Consider the following 26,552-nt stretch of genomic DNA (forward strand, 5'->3'; position numbering starts at 1 on the left):
ACACACACACACACTGAGCTGTGCAGTTTTGTTGTTGAAATCAAAGGTTTCATGGATGTGACACTTTGGTTGTGCCAGCCAGCTTTATATATCCATAGACACATGCACACAGAATAACGCTGTGGCAGAACAGAGCGAAACCATCGGTGCTGGACTGTCTCTGCACAGATCTGTCTTTCTGTCTCATGTCTCACTCCCCCCCCCCCCCCCCTCTCTCTACCGTTATCGAGCAGCTTCGAGACCAGACAAACCTGGTTACTGAAATATTTTGTTTTGTCCCATAACTGTCAGAGCGGGAAATTAACTAAACATTAAAATGAAAATCAGTTGCAGGAAATAGGATTTAATTTATTCATTTTACAAACTGCAAAGCTGTGAAACCTTTGAAGTTTCATAGTGTTTGCTTATTGTCCTCTTAAGTTCCTGTCAACAAGTCTGCAGCTGAGGCTGGCTCTCAGATCTCAGTTTCTAGTTTGCACATGAATGCACCACAGGGGCAGGACTAATCCACAATTTAACATTAGTCATTGATATTTTAATCTACTATTTAATTTGTGCATAAAACAGTAAAACAAGCCATTCAAAAAACCAAAGGCTCTGGAAAAGTCATCTGCTTCTCCATCTAAGCACCGCGAGGCTTTTACTTCCTGCCCAGTGTGTTTCCCAGAACTTCACAGCCAGGCTCTTAGCTCAGATTAGACTGGTTCAGATGTAGTGAGGCACTTGACCCAGGTCCAGCTAGGCTAGAACTCTGCACAGATATTTAATGTCATGATCTAACTGCTACAAAACCCTGCACCAAGACTTTTACTCCTGGTCCTGATGCAGCAGGGTTTTTAGCCCATGTCCAAATGTCCAGATGTCCAGTCAGACCTTCAATCAGGGCTCTGTTGGTGCAGAATTCTGTACTGAGCTGTGCCTTGAGCCGGATCATCCAGAACTCTGCAATGAACATTCTAGCCTCGGTCCAACAAGTCAAAAGTTGCATATGCTCTGAATTTCTTAGGTAATGCTCCATAACCAGGCTGTTAGTGGAGGTTTAGCTGGACCAGAACTACTACTGATGCCACTCCTCTGTAATAAGCATTGGTCCAACATTGCAGACAGGATCCTGGTCCAGGTCCAAATAGTTCAACTGCTCAGGAAACCCGCAGGCATGCTGTTATCCCTAATCCAGCTGGCACAGAACTCTGCAGCAAAGCTATTTCAGGTCCAACTGGTCCAGAATCAGAAAGGTACTTGGCTCAGTAAACAGAATTCAAGCTTTAAGTCATGAACCTTAACATCCATCTGGTTCATACACAGTGAGTTTCCTGTTCCAGGTCAGAATGGCTGAGTAGAAAGGCTCTTAGTCTGAACCCACCTGGTCCAGAACACTTCAGGCAGGTTCCTACAACTCAAGGTCCCAATGCAGTTGGACCAGTTCTTTATCCTTGTCCTGTCGGTCTCTCATTCTGCAGCACAGGCTATTATCCAGATTCAAGTGCGAAACGTAGCAGTTTTTGGCTGGTGGCCATTGTTGAATCCCCAACCCGACAGCAGTCTCAGAGAGATTAATTAAGCAGGAGGGTTGAGGTTTGTTGGGCCTGTTGTTAATGGCATTCATTTTAAATTCAGCCAGTCGGGCTCAACGATTCTGCGACAGTCTTGATAGTCTCACAGACGTGTAGATGCAAACGGTATTTGTGCCAAACGACAAGCGAGACTCATTTTGTGCTGCTGTAGAGCTGTGAAGAACTCCATCCAAACAGAAAAGGAAAATCAGATTCAGTCCCTCTGCTGAGGAGAGGAATGAATATTTATCAGTGAGGGTCAGACAGAGGGAGGTGAGGAAGAGGAGGATGATCAAAGGCACAGATCTGCTTTGTTCTGAGAGAGAGGCAGAAGAAGGAAGGCTAGAAGTGAAGGAAGGAGAGAGTGACGGTGGTTCGCCCGTCTCGTTCTCTCCCTTTAATTCAGGGCATCACTGCATAATTAGTTTTGTGTGACATGGGTAATGTTATTTTAAGCGTGCCATAAAAATCTAATGTCATTTCTAATAAGAAATGGAGTCGATTGTACTGCTGTGTCACTGTAGCACGTTTCCCGCAGCACTGTCAGCGGTGCTGCTGCTGCTGCTGCTGCTGCTGCTGCTGCTGCACATCCTGAGCTTCACTTAACAGGCTCCCACTTTAGCTGCAATAAATAATAGGCAGAAAACACCGTCTGATATTCCCACTTTGTTACATCCATGACGCCTCCAGAGCTTCCTGACTGCTACACCATGTGATTGGTGCCGGATGGAAATAAACTGCAATCCATACATGTTCACGCTCCAACAAATAAATATTATATTTGCAAAATGTATTGGTAATGATACAAAACATAGGTCTTTGTTGTCGCTTTAGGTCTTTGTTGTCATTTTGTGTATCTTGTTCTGTGTATTTCTGTGGTCAGTTTGTGTGTCTGTGGTCATTTTCTGCCTCTTTGGGATTGTTCTGGTCTTTCTGGAGTCACGCTGTGTGTCTTTGGTGTCATTTTGTGCTTCTTTAGGATTGTTTTGGTGTGTTTGGGGTAATTTCTGCCTATTTGGGATAGTTTGGGGTCATTTTGTGACTCTGTTGTGTACTTCCAGTGTGTTTGTGGTTGTTTAGCTTCTCTTTATGGTCATGTTAGGTCTTTGTAGTTGTTTGTGTCTGTCTGTGGGTGTTTCTTTGGTTTCATTTTGTGTCATCATTATAGTCGTTTCAAACAGCCACAGAGCTGTAATCCATCTATGATTTAGAGTAATCTAAAATCTAACTATGCTTCATGTCTAAACACAATGTCTCAGATCAGTCCTCACAGAATTGAATGTTCCTGGGTGTGTAGTTCCCATAGTTTATGTTCCCTGTGGAGGCAGCAGCACCTCTGAATGTGCTCGGGGCCCAGCATGTGCATATATACAGGGACTATGTGTGTTGGTGGTGTTTCTGCTCAGCGTCCGTCCATTTGTCTTTACTAAATGTTAGAGACCTCCCTCATCACTCTTCCTCACGTCAGACTCTCTCAGCTCTGCATCACTTCCTCTCTGACCCACCCCCCCTGCAGTTTGCCAACATCACCCATGACGCATTGCGTAACCATGGCAACGGCAGCACCATATACACCCGGGGCAGGAACGTCCGACCCACTGGAGGCTGTTTTATGTCTTAATGAGGCTGGAACAGGATGAGAAATGACATAGGAGCTAATGAAGACAAGCGAGGACAAGTGCGTTGTACAAACTCCAGAAGTCGTCATCTTTAATTATTACAGAAGTAATAACAACTAGAGCAGCTTAGCCCAGAGTCCATCACTGTGAAACTTGAAATCTCTCCAGTGTGAAATTAATTATATTTTCTCTTTGTCAGGACAAACTTCAGCAGAATGAAATGGAGAGTTTGATGGAAACTGTAAACCTGCTGACCCTGTCTAACACCAGGTTGAAAAGGGTGAAATCTTTTCAAAAGAACAAAAATCAAGTGTCAACTGTCATGTTTAATGAAGTAGCAGCCCGAAGCAATTTGTCTGAGGGAAAAATCAAAGAGCTGGAAGTGATTTTGCTGCAGAGTAGACGCTAAGCTTAATAAATGACCAGAAGCCTTTAAAGGACCAGTCCCACTGAACATCTGCACTTTTGTGTCCATTTATTCATTTTCATGTGTTTCCTCACGCTGGGCCCAGGACGCCAACCAGACACAGTTAAAACCAACAGTGGTTATAGAGGAGTGTGTGACCTGAGGCTATTACTCTGTGCACTGGATGAGAAGTCACGACTGTGGTTTGCTTTTAACATTTAGCTGTAATGTTAGATGGAGGTCACCTCCACCCACTGAATGTCACATGATCCCCACTCGTCTGCTGCATCCTCCAGCTGACATGGAGTGAATTACTACTGAAATTCAAAAGTTTTCTGATGCTGATTTCAGCCTTTTCCAAACGGGCATTTTAGTCTTTAGTATAAAATAAAAACTCCACCTGCAGAGTGTTGTGTGACCCAGTGATCCTGGGATCAGTCAGTCACCTGATGGTGTGTGATGAGAATCTAAAACCTCTAAAGAGCTTCTAACGTCTGCACAGTGCTGAGCATTGGTGGATCAGTTCAGGCCTTTAGGACTTTGTATTAGTTTGTGTTTAATGTGTTGAGGTAAGAAGGAAGCTCGGTTGTAGCTGCGTAGTTTTCCCCTTATGACGCTGGTGACATTTTGTTTTCCATAAAATACCAGTCTCCACTGTGACTGCAGTCCCGCTTCAGGGTCTTGAACCGGTGCCTGCTGAGCCAGGCAGCGGTAGCAGCTGAACGGTTCCCTGCTCCCACAGGGTGGTCGGTTTGAATCCCTGCCCAGACAGGCTCAGCCCTGCCAGAGACAAAGTGGGGGAAGTTAGTATCCATGTCTGGACGTGCTTTCTGCTTCCCCATGGCTGCAGGCTTCATGAGCCGAGCTGTGGATCCTTACTGTGAAGAAGCATCTTCCCAGACTGAGCAGGTCTATAGTCGAGTCTAAGGGACAGGGTCATCGTGTTATTTCACAGATCTCATCAATAAGAAAGTGAATGAACAGATTCATTTAGAAGAAGTGTGGTGAGCGATATGAACCCTTCTCGACTTCAGTAAAAGGCAGCGGTGAACAGAAAGGTTTGCTCTGAAACACACCGAGTTATTTTCAGTGTGAAATATTTCCTTTTTTTGTACATATTGACTTTAACCTTCGCTAAAATCAGCTCATAGTAATGCCTGGATTGTTTGACCTGGTGATGTTGTGAGGAGATTTATTGAAAACGTTGTAATAAGAGCAGCAAAAGAAGGAGAGGAAAAAAAAAACAGTATGAAAACCTGCACTGGAAAACAGAGTCTGAGTCCAGGCTGGGACCTGATGAGGTTTCATGCACAATCCAAACAATGCACCCTGCTCTGGCTGCTATGAGCATCATCAACATTGTGATTATTGGGTTGTATCTGTGACTGACTGCTGATAGTTTGTTGTTCGTCTTATTGTGGGGATGTTTTATTTTTTGACAGATTGTTTCATGGATGACTTATCAGAATATCTTTGCCAAAAGCCTGAACCCCGACCTCTTCACTGAACTATTGATGAACGTGTTTTGTCCTTTTTTAAAAAAGCTTTGTCATGGCTGGATCTGAAAGGAGCCGTAGGAAACGGTGGCTGCTTGAAGAAAGTTGTGCAAAAGGCTCGTAATGATTCTTCTCTTTTCAATTAACCCGTTTTTACTTTGACAATCTTCAAAGAAGCAGCACCACCACCTACGAGTGTTTGATCATACGCTGCCTGTGCTCCCTGAAGCACGTTTCCTCGCCACCCGCCCCCCCGCCGCTGCACACAGGGATCACGATGTCACGCTGGGGTGCACCAAACGTTACAGCCCTCCGCCCCCGACCCCCCGTTTCACCTTGTTCCACCTATAGAGGAACTTGGCTTTAAAAACAACCAAGTCTCTTTCCAGCATTTTGGAGGGTCACCATTAACGTATGATGTATGGGGTGATGCATGATGGGAATGTGGGGCAGCTTGTAAATTCGGGTGCTTCTTGTTTCTCCTTCACTATAAAACTCCTGGTTTTTGCTGTGGTGAATGTGAAACTTTATCTGAGCAGAAACATGTGAGTCTGGACTGCAGTCTCAGGATCATACAGACTTTCATCAGCTGAAGGACAGTTTACTGCAGAAACACTGCTCACTGCCAAAAATTCACACACACACACACATACACATTGTGAAAACTGCAGCTTGTGCCTTTCATGAAGCTTTAAAGTGAATTTAAACTTTCTTTTTTTTAAAGATCTTCCACCATCCGCTGTGCAGCCGAAGGTTTAAAGGGAACATTCAGACTGTGGAACAAAGCTGGCAGGGACACACGTTTGTTCCCAAACATTTCCATTCAAAGTGCGTTGCCAGGAAACTGTCTGGATCCAAGCAGGTTGTTCCTTCACATACGTTTCAGTTCAGTGCAGTTTTTTCTGCTCCACTTATTAATGTGGCCGTCGGTTTACCTGATGAGACACCTTGAGAAAAGACTCACTGTCCAATCAGGTGGCAGCATGTCCCATATGAAGGAGCACCACGCCCACAGTGACTTCACGACGTGGTCGGTACCAGTGCTGCTGATGAAAACCACGTCCTTCGCCATGTCGGCTTCTGTTAGTTTGGCGTCATGAGGAAGCCAAGTCCGTCCTGAAGGAGCTCGTCGGCAGAATGCTTCCTACTTAAAGTTGGACTGCACTGAATTTCATTTTCGTCGCAGTCACATTGTGTCTTGTTGTGGCAAATTGAATTTTAGCCATGTCGGCAGCTTGGCTCTCAGGACGGCTCTGTTGGTCTGTTGGAGCTGGCTGCTGCTTGGAAAGTTTGTTTTTTAGGAGACAGTTCACTTTAAATCCAGACCACTATCTTTCCCTCAGCGTAACCAACTATGAAAACACTTTACCACAACACTGTGGTCACTCTGAGCGAATACTGTATCAAACACGTTCTGCAAAATGAACACAAATTACAATTATGCTGTATGTAAATAGTGTTTTGCATCAGGTCTAGATATGTTTTTTATATATATTATTAATTTATGACACATTGCATCATGGGATTGTAATTATAAAGTCATGCACCTGAACAGTCTCATTGTGTTTGGGAACCTTTGGGTGGCACCTTACAGAAAAACGTTCTCAGAAGTCACTAAATGTTAAACAGGAAATGGTTTCAGTCTCGTTTGCTTCAGTGCTGGTTTGGAGAGTTTTTCTATAAATCACATGAAATAACTGCGTCTGACCGAAAACCATGTGTCTTGCAGTGGTTTGGCGACCTGGTGACGCCGGTCTGGTGGGAGGACGTCTGGTTAAAGGAAGGATTCGCTCATTTCTTTGAGTACGTTGGCACCGACTTCCTCTTCCCAAAGTGGAACATGGTGAGTTGACTCAGCTAATGTTCGTATGTTTGGTTCACTCCTTCATCTTTGAGTATGCACCAATATTTGAAGGTAGAGACTTCAAACTGTTCATTTCTAGCTTCTTCAGGAGATGATTTTTATTAGTGTTCTGCTCGATAGAATATTCAATCTTTTTTGGAGAAAACAGGGGAAAGGAACCAAGCACACAATTAAGCGCTGGTAGCAGTACATTAAACAAAATAAAATGACACTCATGCACAAATAGAATCTGCAGATTTGCTCTCTGATTATTTAATAAGAGTCTGATCTTTAAGTCAAGACAAACAGGTAATGAAGTTCAGCTCTGCCTGTTGAAGTGCGTTCACATATCCTGAAGCAGCGTCTGTTCACTCATGAAATTTAAATTTTCTGCTCTGTGGTTTCAGGTGAGTCAGAATTTCAGCTCAAGGCTGCAGTCAGTCCGATATAAATTACAACACAGGGAGAAAGCAGGAAACCTGATTTAGGAAGCAAAAAGATGAGAGATAAAAACGACTTACACCCAGTTTCTTTTTTTGTCTGCGCTCTGGGGTCCAGGACGTTTGTGGGGACATTCTTTATAGTTGTTGTTTAGCAGAAAGCAAAAAGAAACTGGTGACAGTGAGGTCTGAGGATAATCCAGAGCAACTCCAGTCCGGTCTCGAGTCCTTACATTAGAGTCTCCAGTCTTAGGTCTGTTTCAAATCTTTAATGTTTCCAACTTTGTGTGTCCAAAGCTTTTTCTCCTTTGGGCCCCTATTGGGGTATTAATCATAAAAGTTTATGGTTTTTAAAACTGAATTAACATTATTGTCACTGTGACAGGAAGACAAACCTCCAGCCTGCGATTTGCAGCCTCCTAATGTGACCCAGAGCACAAACAGATAGTCAAAGCTGCACTTGTGTGTCTGCTGCTGTTTCTGTTGTGTAAAACTTTACATAACGTACAGAACATTTGGGTGTTGAGTGCATGCAGAGGAAGAAAGTTAAAAGTGGCTTTTGAGGAGGAGGAAGTCCTGACTGTGACTGACTCTTCCACCTTCCTCCACTCACACAGATCAATATCCAGTCCCCCTGTTTCCAAGTGTTTTTCTGCAGCTCAGCAGATAATATTCAGTCTATTTTACTTCCTTCTTCTCATGTTGGCAAACAAATTGATGCAGCGAGTGAGTCAGCTCAAAACACAAAGAAATTAGAAATGAATTCTTCCTCAAATTTGCTGAAAACTCCCGCAGCTGACTCCCCCTGAAAACATTGTTTGAGAAATAGTGAGTGCTGCAGAACTTTAAATTACAGCACACACACACACACACACACACACACTCAAACACTCCTTCTTTTGTTTCTGCAGAAGTGTGTGGTGATTCACTTCCACACCTTATCTTCTGCACGCACACACAGCTGTTTCTGAGCGACATGGCATTTTTAAATCCCTGTTACTGTGGTTCTGCACGGCTGGACGCTTTAATAGAAACAAAGTGTTTCTCCAATAACACGCACAATGATGATAAAGTGGTCTGTTTCTGATAAAGCAATTTATTTGTGATGCAGGTTTTTATTTAAAAAGCAGCTTCCATCAGCTGTGAGTCTCAGAGCTGCAGGAGACATGAAACAAATCAGAATATGATGAAGAAACGTGAGGCAGACTCTTCAGCCAGTCACCGCATATTATTCTTTAAATGGCCACAAATGGGATTTGGGTGTTTTAGAGTGAATGTCGTCCAGAGCAGAAAACATTTAAACCAGAGAATTAGAAACAGACACAGCAGCAGAGTTACAGCAAGAACACAGGTGCCATAAATAAATCTGAAGAACATTTAGCAGAACCAGCAGTTCGCTTGTAATCTTCAGTCGTCTCTGGTTGTGGTCCAGCACGATCAGAGTCCTCCCTGAATCAGACATGTATGAAAGGTAATGTGGGCTCTCTGTGGTCCACCCAGCTCATTTCTGTCTTCAGCAGGATTACAGAACTTGGTTTGGCTCTCTTTGTATTTTCAGGCTAAATGTTCTGTTGGGTTCTTTTCCCCTGTTTACAGGATAAAAGGACAATTTATGAAGATTGGACTTTTTTCTACAGAAATAATCTTTAATTAGCTTTAATGTAATAAGTCAATACCAATACAGTTTTTCTATAATCAGCTTCCTGCAGAAATCAGTGCAGGTCTGCAGAACCATTCAGATACTGAAAGAGTCTATCCTGCAGGACCAAGACTCAAATGTCCTCTAACCAAATATATTAAAGGACCAGATACTGTAATAATAATAATAATGTTTTTTTTAAATGTGCCTGTTGAAATTCACAGTTACAGAGTGTTTTATTGGAACAGCACGAGGCACTAAAATAATAAATACTTGAAAACATTAGCAGAAAACGCAGCAGGTGAACACTGACGTGTTGGAAGCAGGAAAAACAGGCAGCGTCAGGATCCGATTGTAGCTTGAATCTTTGTTAATCTGGTGTAAAATGAGAATGAAGAGAAGCAGTCAGCAACTGTAGTGCTGATATCAGAGATGCTCAGTGAGCTGCAGAGCCACGTGAGGGCCAACCTGCGGACCCCTGTGGACACAGTGTTAGGTCCCAATGTTATGGCTGATCAGTGTGTAGTGCGTCTATACATGCACAGAGGCAAACACAAAGTGTGTGTCTCATATCACTCAGTTCTGTCTTTAAATGGTGTCGGCGACGGTGGAAGTGAAGGAGGACGGAGACGAGTGGAAATGTTCAGCAGCTCCAGTCCCTCCATCTGTGTGCGTGTTTGTGTTTACACTGAGTCTTGGCCCGGCGGCCGCCCCCTCCACATGTGGGTCCATCTGGTTCATAATGACCAGATGGACCAGATGGACCCACTCTCTCTCTCTGTCTCTCTGCAGGTGATTTAAAGTCTCTGTTAATTGGAGCTGATGTCTCATTTAGTCTGATGTGTTTTTTCGTTCTTACTGTGAAATATTGGTTTCATCAAAATGTGCAATTTAACTAATTAACTAATTGTGTAAGTGGCGATGGAGCCCCATGATTCTGCCTGTTTACGTGTGTGGAACTTGTCTTTACCCAGGAGTTAGCCCCGTCCAGCTCCCGTATAAACAAACAAACCTTTCAGGAATTAGTCAGATTCACTCCTGTTCTGTCGACCCAAACAGGATTTATTCCAAAACCAGCAGATGCACAGTTCATTTGTACCCGTGGAGATTCTGCTGTGTTTAAACCATAATTGAGAAGAAAAACTCTTCACATCAGCTTCAAACTTCTAATTTTGGGATTTGGGAAATTTCTCTGACTAATGATGTTTTTCTAAAACGGTTGCAAACACAACCAGTTACATCAAATAAAATCTGATATGAACACAGATCCAGAGTCGGGGCATTTTGTTGGAATAACCGAGAGATAGCGTTTGTCCTGCTCTTAAAATTATACTGTTGAACAAGCTCAACACCTGACAGGAAATAGTCTGATCCCTGTGGGAACTTAAAAATCTGTTGGTTTTGGTGTTTGTATTAAAACCTTCTGTGTTTGCCTAGACGTAGATTCATAAAACAGTATCTACTTAATAATCAACTTTGATCCATGTATTACACAGAGCCACACTGGGGCCAAGAATTAATCAGATCCCAGCAGATGCTGTTAATTTAAACAAGGCTTCCTCTTCATCCTGTTCCTGACCAGCTGAAACCTCATGAGCCAACAATTCAACTGCTTAACAGCATGGAAGTTCATTAAAGCCAAATCTCTATAGTAAACACCATAATCCATGAATTAGACAGAGCCGCAGTTTCCTGGATTTAGCCTGATCCCTGGAGCTTTTTAGATGGAGCTTGTTAAGTGCAACATGTCTGCAGAGGAGGTGAGGGGAGGAAAGGAAACCAGAACGAGGAGGTAAATTAGGAAGGAATTGGGGAAATCAGGGTGAAACTGGGATGAGATGATTGGATGGATGAGGAGCAGAAGGAAGAGAAAACAATGGGAGAAGTTGTAAGAGGAGGAAATAAACAAGAAGAACAAATTACACATGTAAAACCTTTGTTTACTGATGCAGCTGCTGAAGTTAATGAGAGCGTGTTGTCCGACGTTTTCCAAAAGTAATTATTGAACTGAGTCTGTTGTAAGAAACAGATTCCTGAATCCACTGGGGTGAATATTAGTCACACTGTGGGAACAGTTACCTGATCACACACCTGGTCCCATCTGGTTCGGATTAGGTTCAGGATCCTCTCTAAATACCGATGTTTGTGTTTTTAGGAGAAGCAACGCTTTCTGACTGACGTCCTCCATGAGGTGATGCTATTGGACGGCCTCAGTTCCTCCCACCCGATCTCCCAGGAAGTGGAACAAGCGACAGACATCGACAGAGTCTTCGACTGGATCGCTTACAAAAAGGCGAGCGCCAGTTCACACCTGCAAGAAACGCAGGAAACTGAATTCATTCCCATTAAATTTCATCCCAGGTCTGAATATCCTGATGTTTTTCAGCAGGTCTGATGTTTGTGTGGTTTTGGTGCCGCCATCTTTCTGTCCCTCCCGGAAACTGGTCCCGTCCCCTAATGTTCCCCCCACGTGGGGCGGACATGAGAGAAACGATGGGATCAAGTGTTTCCATGGCCAATATTTTCCTATTGATCGGATTATTAAAGGTTTAATCCCGTTATTAGTGCTTACCATGTGAACACAGGTAGATGAGACCAGATCCTGTTTTCAGATCATCAGATCAGATTGTGACCAAACGCAGATCTCCCACGTTCACCTGCTGCTGTGTTTGACATTGTTTCTCTGCGCTGTCTGCAGGGGGCGGCGCTGATCCGGATGCTGGCTAACGTGATGGGACAGCCGCTGTTCCAGAAAGGACTCAATGTAAGTTCACGTTGTCCTGCAGCTCCGGCTGTGAAGACAGAGGTTTAAACATCAGAGACAGCTGAGGTTTGGCTTTAAAGTGAAGTGTCACCAACACAGTATGGAGGGATGGTGTGTGTGTGTGTGTGTGTGTGTGTGTGTGTCTCACCTATATAATAAAGGTTTAAATGTTGGCCTAAGTCCAGTTTCTGCTGAAGTTATGTTTGTCTATTTGCAGTGTGACAGCAGCCAAAGATGAAAAAGCAAAGTTTCAGTTTAATGAGGCACCACAAGCTTTCTGGAATGATATTTTTAGTGCCCTTACAGTGCTCTTAGGGACGGTTCAAAGTAAAATCCAATAAATGGATCGGTGGTGGCGTCGGGCAGCGCTGGCTGTGGTACAAAGTGCTGAAACATGTATCAGAGAGAAAGCAAAAACTCCCACTACTGTCTATTACCAGATCCTTAATAACTGAACAGTGAAAGTGCTTAGATTTTCACTTTGAAGGATTGATTTTAAAACAGAATAGTCAAGAATGTTTTCCCAGCAACCCACATTTGATAAGGACATCAGTGACAGACTGTGTTGTCATTTATCATTGATCTGCGTGTGGCTGCTGCCTCTGTGGGTTCATGCTGTTACTTCATTGTCTCAGAAACGTCACGACTGGAACCGAAAACTGGTCAGTTTCATGTGTCTGCTAAACAAATATGTCATGTGATGCAAAGTAAACATGGGATAAATGAGTTTGGTTCTGAATGCAGTCATGGAAATATGCATGAAACCTACACACACACACACACACACACACACACACACACACAATGTCCTGGTTTTCCTGCAGAAACTGTCGGTGACCTGGATCGCCCTGAGAACCAGATTCTATATAAAACCTGTGCTGATCCAGCAGCGAGCACCGTGGGTCTATGTACAATGTAGTGAACATCACACCGCACCACCTAAACAGAACGTTACTCTTTTCTCCTCACATGTTCCCTCGTTCTCAGTGCACTTCTATTGACGTGTAGTGAATATAAAACAAACAGACGGTGTGTGTCTGCACTTCGTGAGTGACAGGAGCCTCGGCCCAGATAATTGAGCCACAGCTCCATGAAGCTTGGCTAAGACTGGGTACACACCAGGTGATTGTCAACACACACACACACACACACACACACTCTTCAGCCAGACCGCGACACCACACTCCTGCTGCCTGTAGTGACTCTTTCACAGACACAGGATCTCATAGAGACTCGCGTGATCAAACGTGACTTTGGTCCTGTTGTGACATTGTAGAAGCATCTTGTTGCTGGTCTTCTTCCATTTGGCTCAGGTTGTGTTGTGTTTTTGGTTTGCCGCCATGTTTTTGAGCTCTAAAACTACACGACAACATGCAGATGAAGATGCTTCCCGGTCTGTGGGGATTCTGTCAGAGGCTCCGACTTGATCGGGGCAGTAAAATAATCGTACTGACGCCACACACTTGAGGATTGTTTGGGCAAATAATCGGTTGTGAAAAGCCCAAAATTAGGCATGAAATGGTCTAGTGTGTAGCCAGGCACAAACACAAAGACGTTGTTCAGGGTCACACATCATATCCTTCTTATATGTGCTTTATTCCTCAACATTTAAACAGTTTCGTCATGCATCAGGTGGCATCACGTCAGTCTTTAAAATTCTTTAGTCTGAAGCAGAACAACCAGTTTCATCATTCTGTGCTCTTTCTAGTTTCACATCCATCAGGTTCAAATACAGAAATAGTGTTCACAGTGGGGCTTTGAGGTTTTTCTGACAACATGTTTTTGTTAAATTTCAAACTCAGGTAAGAAAAAGCAGAACTAAAAAGCCTGAGGGGTCTGCTGAGGAAGCTGGACGTGTTTTCTGTGTGGATGGAGGATGGAGGTCAAGGTTCACATCATCCTCTGAAAACAGCCCTCTCTCATCAGCACATCCCTCACAGCTGATAAGAGATTTCTTTTAATGAAATGATTATCGCTCGCACACATCTCTCTCACTGAGAGCGGTTTGATGCTGTTACACCGGCTTGTATTGGAGTCAGGACCGGTCTCAGCGTGTGCTGTGCACAGAGCGTCTTCTTGCTAACGTCCATACTCACCATGAAGCATCTGACTGTGTGTGAGGAATCCCAACACACACTCCCAGAGATCTTTCAGGATCAAGATCTTCTCTTTCCTGCCTTTTGCTTGTTTTACTTGTTTTACATTGTGGAAACATCCAGCAGCCTCCCAGGACCCTTATCACCCCAACCCACTGCCCACTGCAGTGGGAAAGGTTTCTAACAGTGACGGTGCTGGCGATCAAAGTGACACGACTGTCACTGACAAATTACAGGTTGAAAACAAAGTCCCTGCACCGTTAGGTCCCATTCAAACTGGCACACTCTCATTTCAAGCTTCACCTTGTTGAAGCGTCAGTGGGGACGGAGCCCAGATCCCCTGGAGATACGACACAGAACCAAAACCCACTGGATGGTTCTGTCACTGAGACCTGACTGAATCGTTCCGATCAGGGTAGACACCCAGACGTCTGTTCAGCTGCAGACATTTGTGTCACCTCCATCAACTTTAACAACTTAACTCAGGCATAGCTGGAAAAGCAGACTCGCCTGCACGACCCAGTCTCTTACAAATCCTGGATCATCAATTTAGACTTGTTAATGTATTTAGGAGTAAATGGCAGATCTCAGATGTGTTTAGTGCCTCACGCAGCCCTGGGGCTGGTAGGACACACTGAAGCAACCAGCAGCGACGAGGTGTGTGATGCTGTTTCATTTAACTACTGCTGCTGCACCAACAGTTCTGTGCTAATGAAAACAATGCAAAACAGAAAAAACAATCCCACCCTGCAGAAATTGGTTCAAATGAAATAAATGGGACAAAATAGCAGATTAGTCTGATATTGGAGTGAAAATGCTCAGAGCGGCGGTTTGTTGGCTGATTGGGTGGATGCACAAAGTATGTGACTGCTTCAAGTCAGTGTTTAATTCATCACAATCCTTTTTCTTTCACACTTTGGAAAATATGTTTATTTGATTCCTAAGAATTAGGAGCAAACATCAATACTGCGGGCAAATAGCGGCTTAGCTTAGAATAAAGACTGGAAACATTTGGAAACAGCACATTTGCATATAAGCCTATTTGCAGAATGTCTAATGTACAGATATTGTCAGGAAGGTGACGGTGAATATTAAACATGAACATTTTGTTGTCGTGCTGGAAACATCCAGAGAAATCTGCTTTGTCCAGTTCGTGCAGTTTTCAGTTTCAGCTCTGTGGACTGATCTGTTGTTGTTGTTGTTGTTGTTTTCAGGATTATTTGCTGAGTCACATGTACAGCAATGCAGCCAGAGACGACCTGTGGAGTAAACTGTCTCAGGTAACACTGCCCTGTCTGTCTCCATCCTCCCCTGGCCCAAAGGCTTCTGGGCAGAGCAGGACCCTGGTGCCTGTAACAGCTCCACGTTCAGACTGATGGAAGCTGTTCATTATTTAACGAAGCATCACTAACGAAGGCCAGGGAGACGCTCGTTAGGACCGACTTGATGAGACATAGATAGTGAAAGTTTTGTTGCCATGGCAACAAGGCTGACAAGCAGAGGCATGTTTTTTTTCTTCTTCTATGTCCTCCACATAAGAAGCTTCTGGTAAATTGTGACTTTAATTAGATTCATCTTCGTTAGTGCTGTTCGTTATACTGAGTCTGCTCTTTAATTAGCTGCCAGCCAATCAGAATTTAAATGATCTCACCATTAGTCATCTTTGTCCAATTAACTGAACTAAAATTGGTGGATGTCTTACCAGGTTATTGATGAGTTGATAGGATGGAAGATTAACTCATTAATACTGTAACTAATCATTGATTGATTAGTATAAATAAATGGTTATTAATCATTGATTTTTATTTTTTTGTTTTTATATGTCGTGTTCTCCAGGCCATGCGTTCAGAGGGGCGGGACATCGACATTGGAGAGATGATGGACAGGTGGACTCTGCAAATGGGCTACCCTGTGGTCACCATCAGCAAGAACCAATTAGAGCAGCTCCCTACTCATTACATCACTGTCAGCCAGGAGCACTTCCTGTACGGACAGGAAGTCAAAATCAACAACAGGTCAGTCTCTTTAAACTTAGAGAAACAATGAAATTGAACATTAGCAGATGAAATGAGATGGTCAGAGGTGGTCAGAGGTGGTCAGAGGTGGTCAGAGGTGGTCAGAGTTGGTCAGAGGTGGTCAGAGTTGGTCAGAGTTGGTCAGAGATGGTCAGAGGTGGTCAGTTGGTCAGAGTTGGTCAGAGTTGGTCAGAGTTGGTCAGAGTTGGTCAGAGGTGGTCAGAGTTGGTCAGAGTTGGTCAGAGGTGGTCAGAGGTGGTCAGAGGTGGTCAGAGGTGGTCAGAGGTGGTCAGAGGTGGTCAGAGGTGGTCAGAGGTGGTCAGAGGTGGTCAGAGGTGGTCAGAGGTGGTCAGAGGTGGTCAGAGGTGGCCAGAGGTGGCCAGAGGTGGTCAGAGTTGGTCAGAGGTGGCCAGAGGTGGTCAGAGTTGGTCAGAGTTGGTCAGAGTTGGTCAGAGTTGGTCAGAGGTGGTCAGAGGTGGTCAGAGGTGGTCAGAGGTGGTCAGAGGTGGTCAGAGGTGGCCAGAGGTGGTCAGAGGTGGTCAGAGGTGGCCAGAGGTGGTCAGAGTTGGTCAGAGGTGGTCAGAGGTGGTCAGAGGTGGTCAGAGGTGGTCAGAGGTGGTCAGAGGTGGTCAGAGGTGGTCAGAGGTGGTCAGAGGTGGTCAGTTGGTCAGAGTTGGTCAGAGTTGGTCAGAGGTGGTCAGAGGTGGTCAGAGGTGGTCAGAGGTGGTCAGAGGTGGTCAGAGGTGGCCAGAGGTGGCCAGAGGTGGCCAGAGGTGGTCAGAGGTGGTCAGAGGTGGTCAGAGGTGGCCAGAGGTGGCCAGAGGTGGTCAGAGGTGGTCAGAGGTGGTCAGAGGTGGTCAGAGGTGGTCAGAGGTGGCCAGAGGTGGCCAGAGGTGGTCAGAGGTGGTGAGAGGTGGTCAGAGGTGGTCAGAGGTGGTCAGAGGTGGTCAGAGTTGGTCAGAGTTGGTCAGAGGTGGTCAGAGGTGGTCAGAGGTGGTCAGACATGGTAGTTTGGGCATTTTGAACATAGTAGTGTAGATACAGCATGAGTTGAGTTGTGGATCGTCCTCAAGTGATTAGTTCACTTCACTTTGATAATCAGTTGATTTTTGTCATTTATTTAATTAAGTAGAAAATGCCAAAAACTTGTTGCCTGCAAATGATACATATTAGATATACTATAGATATACTATAGATACGCAGTAGATATACTATAGATACGCAGTAGATGTACTATAGATATACTATAGATACACAGTAGATATACTATAGACATATTATAGATACACAGTAGATATACTATAGATACGCAGTAGATGTACTATAGATACGCAGTAGATGTACTATAGATATACTATAGATACACAGTAGATATACTATAGATATACTATAGATACATAGTAGATATACTATAGATACGCAGTAGATGTACTATAGATATACTATAGATACACAGTAGATATACTATAGATACGCAGTAGATATACTATAGATACGCAGTAGATGTACTATAGATATACTATAGATACACAGTAGATATACTATAGATACACAGTAGATATACTATAGATGTACTATAGATACACTATAGATGTACTATAGATACGCTGTAGATGTACTATAGATAAACTATAGATGTACTATAGATACGCTGTAGATGTACTATAAATACACAGTAGATATACTATAGATATATTACAGATACGCAGTAGATGTACTATAGATACGCTGTAGATGTACTATAGATACACAGTAGATATACTATAGATACGCAGTAGATGTACTATAGATATACTATAGATACACAGTAGATATACTATAGATATACTGTAGATATACTATAGATACACAGTAGATATACTATAGATGTACTATAGATACGCTGTAGATGTACTATAGATACACAGTAGATATACTATAGATATACTATAGATACACAGTAGATACGCTGTAGATGTACTATAGATACACAGTAGATATACTATTGATACGCAGTAGATGTACTATAGATATACTATAGATACACAGTAGATATACTATAGATATACTGTAGATATACTATAGATATACTATAGATACACAGTAGATATACTATAGATGTACTATAGATACGCTGTAGATGTACTATAGATACACAGTAGATATACTATAGATATACTATAGATACACAGTAGATACGCTGTAGATGTACTATAGATACGCTGTAGATGTACTATAGATACACAGTAGATGTACTATAGATACACAGTAGATATACTATAGATATACATAGATACACAGTAGATGTACTATAGATACGCTGTAGATGTACTATAGATACGCTGTAGATGTACTATAGATACGCAGTAGATTTACTATAGATACGCTGTAGATGTACTATAGATACACAGTAGATGTACTATAGATATACTATAGATACACAGTAGATATACTATAGATGTACTATAGATACGCTGTAGATGTACTATAGATACGCTGTAGATGTACTATAGATACACAGTAGATATACTATAGATGTACTATAGATACGCTGTAGATGTACTATAGATACGCTATAGATGTACTATAGATACGCTGTAGATGTACTATAGATATGCTGTAGATGTACTATAGATACGCTGTAGATGTACTATAGATACGCAGTAGATTTACTATAGATACGCTGTAGATGTACTATAGATATGCTGTAGATGTACTATAGATACGCTGTAGATGTACTATAGATACGCTATAGATGTACTATAGATACGCTGTAGATGTACTATAGATACGCTGTAGATGTACTATAGATACGCTGTAGATGTACTATAGATACGCAGTAGATTTACTATAGATACGCTGTAGATGTACTATAGATACACAGTAGATGTACTATAGATATACTATAGATACACAGTAGATATACTATAGATGTACTATAGATACGCTGTAGATGTACTATAGATACGCTGTAGATGTACTATAGATACACAGTAGATATACTATAGATGTACTATAGATACGCTGTAGATGTACTATAGATACGCTATAGATGTACTATAGATACGCTGTAGATGTACTATAGATATGCTGGAGATGAACTATAGATATGCTGTAGATGTACTATAGATATACTATAGATATACTATAGATACACAGTAGATATACTATAGATGTACTATAGATACGCTGTAGATGTACTATAGATACGCTGTAGATGTACTATAGATATGCTGTAGATGTACTATAGATACGCTATAGATGTACTATAGATACGCTGTAGATATACTATAGATGTACTATAGATACGCTGTAGATGTACTATAGATACGCTGTAGATGTACTATAGATACGCTGTAGATGTACTATAGATATGCTGGAGATGTACTATAGATACGCTGTAGATGTACCATAGATACACAGTAGATATACTATAGATGTACTATAGATACGCTGTAGATGTACTATATATATGCTGTAGATGTACTATAGATACACAGTAGATATACTATAGATACTACAAAATAAATTCACAGTAAGTAAAACTAAGCACTGTCTTTAATTTGCCGTCATTCAGCATCGATCAAACTCTGTTACTGTACCAGTGGGTGGTGTAAAGTTTACCAGTGGAGAACTGTCAGAACTGTTTTCACAGCAGAGGTGAGGCCTAGTGGTCCAGTTGTTTGCAGATGTGGTGAAGCTGTTTTGACCCCATGGCCTTTCCTCTAGCTCTGCTCCCGGTCACACTCACGGCCTCTGGACTGTGCACGTCCGTCCACCTGTTGGACGTGAGCGGCTCTAACTGTGATCACGCTGCAGTTTCTCCTGAAAAAGCACTTTAAGTTTTGCTTCACATTCTTTACCATCTTTACTTCATTTATATTTCATTTATATTTGATTCACATGATGTTTTATTCACGTCCTTCACAACCTCTGGAGTTTATTCCCTTTGCTGTTTTATCGACCCACTTTCTCCTCCATCAATACTTCATCAGCTCCTTTCCCCTTTTTTACCTGTTGTTCAAGACTTTCTGGTTCGTTCCGTCATGTTTTCTGCTGCAGCTGACATTTACAATCAGCTTCTCACCAAAAGTTTCTTTACTTTTCTTGTGTCATGTTTTCTCCTCCTCTATTCTTTCCTTCTTTCATCGGGGGCCTTTTGTGTTTCACTTGAGCTCCTCTGCTCAGAGTCTCGTCAGCTGATGTACTGAAGCTGTTTGTTGTAGGTGGAGCTGAGCTCTTTCTTTTGCTCTTGTTGATTCTCATGAGGCTGCGTTCAGACACACTCGGTGCTCCCGGGCATTCACCGGCACTTGTAAAAAGAAACTGTTGTTGTGCTTTTAGCTGAAGCGTCGTCACGGCTGAACGCGGCAGCGGCGCTGGATTGAATCAGAGGCTGACGCTGCTGTTTGATCAGTGGAGCTGTGTTCAGAAGCTCAGCAGAGTCCCACAGTGTTACACTCTGTTGATTTAAAGTCCTGTTTTATTTTTGTTATTCTCTATATTATTGTTTTTTACAACTTCCTCTTCAGAAATATACTGAAATAAAACAGCAGCCAAGCAACCGTCTGTAGATGCTGATGCCTTGTGACAATAATGAGGCCAGATCTAAAATCCCCGACTACCCTGATCCTTTAGCAACAGCAGGGGTGGAAGTGTCCTGTCATGTGTCATGTGTTGAGTCCAAAATGGACCTTGGTATTTGTGTTATTTCTTTAGGAGGCAGAGCAGTCAAATTAGCAGTTGAGACATGACAGATGACTGAGAGAAACCAGGGGCCTTGATGTGGAACCTGAAGTGGGGACGTTGTAGTTTATGGTGAATTTTTGATGCAGTCAGCTGAGCAGTGTAGTGTCTTATCTCTGCGATTCATTAGTGCAGATGTGAGTACTTGTACTTGTGTTTTCAGGGAGCTCATAGGGAAGCTGAGGTTCAAATGTTGCTCATGCAAATTCTGAACTGGGACTAACTGGTTTCCAGTAACTTGAACTTTGTTACTTTAATGACGTGAAAGCAAAAGGGAATTTGAGATGTTCTTATTCTTCCTTACTGATATAACTGAGCTGTCCTTTGTGATCCACCAACCAAACCTATTTGTCCATCAGAAGGCTGCAAACATCTCCCTGTGTCTCTATTTTAGTTTTCAACAGATGTCAAACGAATTTCCGTAATTTTAAAAATCACTCTTTTCAAACTTTTTTTTAACTTATGGGACATTTTAAAGTTCGGTTTATTTTTATCTAACACTTTCTATTCCTCTTGGCTTCCAGTACTCAGGTTGTTTGACGGAGATGTTTTAAATGTGTGTCTTTTATTTTGCCAACGTCAAACAGCTGCCACAGCCACGAGGTAAATGCCTTTTAAAAACTGAGCTGACAGAAAGCAAGAGAAAGAGAAACCAGAGGACAGCGCGAGCTAACGATAAGGTCGGGCTGATGGTACTGAAAATAAATCAAACAGGAAGTAAAACTGCATTTAAACACATCAGAGCTCGTCTCAGTGACGACAGGAAAAAAAAAGGAAAGACGCCTCATCGGCTCCCAGGTAAACAGAGAGGAGATCAGTGTTTGATTTAACAAACCTTAATGCTGAACAGGACGGTGATGGATCATTTTAATCCACAGTGATAAGAAAGTAAAGTTTCCTTATGTTGGAAACCTGTCTGTCCCACATAGGAAGAGACCAGAGTGACGCAGAGATTAGAACAGTGTAAAAACTACAGCAGGACAAAATATAAAGAAAATCACAATAATTAATGAAAACAGACAAAAAAACAAACATGTTGTGGTTCATGTCATTGATGCTTCTGATGATCTCGTTATCTCTGATGTCCTTTCAGAATAAACCTCCATAAATCTATGAATAAATCAGAAACAAGACCTGCCTGAGAATATTCACATTTTTAAGTTTTCTCCTGTCTCCAAATAATCCGCTGACACGTGTCTGTGCGACGCACACAGGAGCTGCTCACACTTCATTCTGCAGGCTTTAAATGTGAGCAGGTTTAAAACACAGGGTTTGGCAGAGAACAGCAGCACCTGCCTGTAACTGATGGAGCCACGTTTGACCTGCATGTCGCTGTTTCTCAGATTAACGTTTTGACGTTATCCTGTTTTCGCACAAATGTTAAATTTCACACAGCAGCAAAGCACAAAGACGTGTATCTGAACAGGATTTAAATCAGTCAGCTCACAGAAAGACACGAGGCGATGGCAGGTGTAATTATTACTGGGGGGGGTGTTAAAAATTAGCCACATACGAGCTGTGGACAGGATTTAAATCAGTGACCGGGGCAGGTGATATTATAATCAGCACAGCTCCTGCAGAGTTAAATCCCAAGGGGCTGAAGACACTGCTGGTCTGACAGCTTCAGGTTTTATATTCCTGACACTCCCTGACTGTTGGGTCGGGTCATTGTCAGCCTGATATCTGTATTCTGATGGTGGTTTGTCACGTGCTGATATGTGCATTTCTGAACTTGAAGTTTAGATTTGATCAGGATTGAGAGATGAAAAGTGTAAATGAGGTCGGAGCGAACTTTAATGGAGGAAGACGGACGGAGAGGTGAAGGGCCGTCGCAGGAGCCTTTAAAGTTTTCACGCTGCCTTACTCTACCCGCAGTGTGTGTGTGTGTGTGTGGGCACAAAGCAGCACACACACACACACACTGTTGTCTAAATAAACTGTCTTCATCTCAATCAAATATTAATAAACACGTTCTGCTGTTCATGCTGCTGACTGTGATTTAGTGTGTGTGAGTGTAATTGAGCTCCTGTCAGTCACGTTAATATAAATATCAGATTAAATATTTGGTTGCTAGGCAGCCGTATCGATCCACAGGTGCCTGCGGCGACAGATGCTGGTTATGGGATTGGTAAATAGGGTTACTGTGGCTGATGGTGTTACAATGACCCCTACCACACACACACACACACACACACACACACTCTAAATTGCTGCAGTGTGTCCAACTGATTGTTTGCTGTCCATAATTAAAAAACACTCTAATTAAAATATGAATCAATTTGATGAGAATGAGTCCAATTAAAAACCAGATCTGAGAGTTTGAGTTTAGAGGCTTTTTTATTAGTGTGTGTTTTTCCTAATGACTTTTTACTTTTCTTTACGTGTTAAAACTTATGGAGCGTTTTGGGTTTTGTTTGACTGTGGGTTTGTCTCGTTTTGGCCCATGGCGTCCACTTTAAACCCAACATCTTCGTGAATCGTTATCTCTGACGTCCATCACTAATAAACCACACACGTTTCTCTTCAGGGTCCCAGTAAAGAGTGATATGTGCATCCACGGGGACACTGCAAACAGGAGCTGCTAATTCTGCCTTTACTGGAGACAGTTTGTCAAAATGTGAACAGATGTAGGATGAAGAACAGGACTCAGGAGAAAAGCAGCAGCATCCTGACAGCTGCAGGTCTCTGTGTCCCTGTTTCAACTCTGTTACCGTAATAAAGGGAAAATAGGGCAACAAAATATATTCAAATAGCAAATAGTAGCTGATATTAAACAGCTTTTACAGGATGTTGTTGTGCTGGGAGCCAAATGTGAAACAATCACAGCCGTTTTGATTTGTTGGTTAGACTTTTTGAAGACTGTCATTTCTGCAGAGATAAGTTTGTCCTAAGTTGTTCTGTCTGTCTGCTGCTCTTCAAAAACCATTTCACTCCTAAATGTCAGCTTCTCAAGAACTAATAAAAACAGCCTTGTTTAAGCGCAGCAGTGATGCCATTCTGAGATAAGTGAATTGGATTTATGAGCCTGCTGGGTCAGGTTACTCACTCATGCAGTAAAGAGCAATTTATGTATCTTTCAGCTGATCTCTAAATATCAAAAATCAGCCGTGCACAGTTGTGACTGGGCAGTGTGGTTAACCTCTGGCTCCGTGAAGAGCATAGTAACCCTCGGCCGCCTCACTTGACTGATGGCCGCTGGCTGCTGCAGCTATTACACTCTCGCTTTGCACCTCAGCCTCCGTCTCCCGCTCCATTTCCAGCTGACTGATGCTGAGTGATCATCGCTGACCATCACTCTCACTCTCTAATGTGTCTCTATCTGATAACCGAGGCAATAAAACCCAATCCAATTCTACTGACCATTACTGACATCACTCTCTCTGTGTAGTTTACAGTGGCAGGTCCCATTGACGGTCGCAGTGGGAAACACATCCACAGTTTGTTCTGAGAGCCTCATCTGGATCAGCAACAGGACAGGTACAGTACCATAAATGCTGCTGCTCTGATGAATGTCTGGAATGATCCCGTTACCTCGAGAGAGCAGCCGTTATCTAGGGATTATTTTATGTTATGTTAATAATATGTTATGTTAATACAGGGAACTATCTCCTGATCACTAATTAATTGCCTCATTATCTTGAGTTGTAACTGGTAGTTAATGGTCTGAGCAGAATAAGCTCACAGGTATGTTCCTTTGAAGAAAAGCTCATTTCTGGGAGCCCTGGGAATAATAATAATAATAAACCTCATTTCTGCTGTTGTTTGTGGAAAATGAAGCTTATTCTGCTTTGGATGTTTGAGTTTTTGGAAAATTCCTCCAACCTTGTTCCTGCCCTGTGATACTCATCTTGTGAATCAGTAATTTGTCGCCTAACAGTGAAAGATAACTCTGGGTTGTAACAACCTGCCACAGAGGTGATTTGCAGGGGTCTTGAGCTTCTATTTTCTGTTAAATAAAACTTTTGCAGAACAAAACTGCTTCTACTTGTGTTTACAGAGAATAGAACTCGGTCAGTTTTTCAGATTTAAAAAGTTTTATTTCTGACGCGTTTTGAGGAATAGAGCTTGTTCAGCTTCTAAATCTAAGCAGCAAAATCCTCACCACTTTTCCACCCCCTGCACTGAAAGGATGGGGTGATTATAGTGGCATTACAGCCTCAGAGCTCGCTCAGAGGTTATAAAAATGGGCTGTAAGCTTTAGTAGAACAGCTTTCAGACTTTGTAACAGCTAAAAAAAGCAAAGAAAATAGCTGCTGAGACAGTCTTGCCCACACCTTCCTTCCCTCCGGTTGAAATGAAAATTAAGTCCTGAACTTGGAGCCTGCCCTCCTTCCCGTAGCAGAACTGTCATCAGCTGTCAATAAAAATACCCAGCAGAGTTTTACTGTTCATGACCAGAAAGACAAAAATAGACCCAGTATGAGCTGTGTTCTCCAAAAACTGATAGAGGTTTGAGGGCACTTATTATTACCCACCAGCATGTTTATCAGAACAAACTTGATTTTCCAAAAACAGCAACAGGTAGAGGTGTGTTACCCTGAAACATGAATAAGGTTCAGTACCGAACTGGATCCACTTTTAAGAGACTACAGATCATATTTAAGACAGTGATGACAGTTCAGGGCAGCCAAAGTACTGAGAGGAACCCAGCAGACCAGCGCGGCGTCGTCTGCATATCTGATGACCATCACTTGTTTTGGTTGGAACTGAACATTAATGTTTTATTAACTCAGAGACCCACAGGGTTGGTCAGATGGATGAAAACACCTGGTTGTTAGGCAACATCAACCAGACGGGCTACTTCCGTGTGAACTATGACCTCCAGAACTGGAAACTGCTGATTCAACAACTCCACACCAACCCTCAGGTAAACCTGCTTACCAGTCTGTCTCTGTTTAAGTGTTTCTGGTTTCATGTTTGACCAATTCTCTTCCTCCCTCGCTCTTTCTCTTAGATAATCTCTGTTGGAAACAGGGCAGGACTTATCGACGATGCCTTTAACCTGGCCAGGTGAGTCTTCTCTTGACCAGCTGAGGCCTGGTTCTGGTCGGACTGGTTTGTCTGTCACTGGTCTGTAAGACATGTGGCCACGCAGGGGGAGAGTGTGGTGATGGCTTGAACTCTCTGAGTGGGCAGGTCATGGCAGAGTTGTTGTCCTTGGTGTGGCAGAGGTTCTTTCGTGCTGCTGTTTCAGAGTCAGCTGTATGTACTGAGGTTTATATACTGGATGTGAGTTCAGTTAAGACCTATGGATTTTCATACACAAATTTCCATCCATATAAGGTGTTGGCGCTGTAGTGGATGTTGATCAGTGCAGCCTGGCGGCTCAAGGATTAGCACTGTCACCTTACAGCAGGAGGTTTTCCTGAGTCGGGGTTCTCTTTGTGCGAGGTTTGCATGTTTTCTTTTACAGTATTTTCCTCACTTCCTACAAAGAGACGTGCATGTTTGGTGTGAGACCCCCACAGCTGACAAACCTTATTTGTTGTTTAGAAACAGCGGACAAAAAAATTAAGCCACAGGGTATTTTCCTGGAATTTGTCTCCTGTGGTGTCAGGATCAAGAAACTTTTAAGGAATTCCAAACTTTACCTGCGTTTCTTTGGGAGGAACCAGCTTAGTTTGTGTGTGAGAGCTCAAGGTTCAAGCTCCTGTTGCTGCTTCAGGGTGGACTTCACAGGGCTAAAAAACTGTTCACTTACCATCTAATATATTCCTAATATTCACATAATCAGTGTAAATACTGTCGGAATGTAAACAACCATCTGATCCTCTGCTGAGGGTTTTTCAGTCTGCTTTTTATTCTTTCATTAAATCTCCTCTGGCAGAGTCAAACAGTAAATACTGTGATCTAATTTGCCTGGTTTTCACAGTTCTTACTTATTTTGTTAATGAAGCGGCACATACATTTTAAACGGGACATTTAGTCACTAGTTTGGTGCCTGAGTGCAGCTCCT

At 42.7% G+C, this 26,552-nt stretch overlaps 1 protein-coding gene across 1 annotated transcript in view; it reads left to right on the forward strand.

Moving 5' to 3' along the window:
- Positions 1-26,552, forward strand: part of LOC113142078 (thyrotropin-releasing hormone-degrading ectoenzyme) — a 105,280-nt gene that overhangs the window by 60,742 nt on the left and 17,986 nt on the right. The window contains exons 6-13 of the mRNA XM_026326847.1: positions 6,804-6,917; positions 11,152-11,289; positions 11,695-11,760; positions 15,071-15,136; positions 15,693-15,871; positions 23,985-24,073; positions 25,330-25,463; positions 25,551-25,606. Coding sequence (XP_026182632.1) covers positions 6,804-6,917; positions 11,152-11,289; positions 11,695-11,760; positions 15,071-15,136; positions 15,693-15,871; positions 23,985-24,073; positions 25,330-25,463; positions 25,551-25,606 — 842 coding nt within the window. The remainder of the gene's footprint in view (positions 1-6,803; positions 6,918-11,151; positions 11,290-11,694; positions 11,761-15,070; positions 15,137-15,692; positions 15,872-23,984; positions 24,074-25,329; positions 25,464-25,550; positions 25,607-26,552) is intronic.

The sequence above is a fragment of the Mastacembelus armatus genome, chromosome 23 (genome assembly GCF_900324485.2).
Source record: "Mastacembelus armatus chromosome 23, fMasArm1.2, whole genome shotgun sequence".
NCBI lineage: Eukaryota > Metazoa > Chordata > Actinopteri > Synbranchiformes > Mastacembelidae > Mastacembelus > Mastacembelus armatus.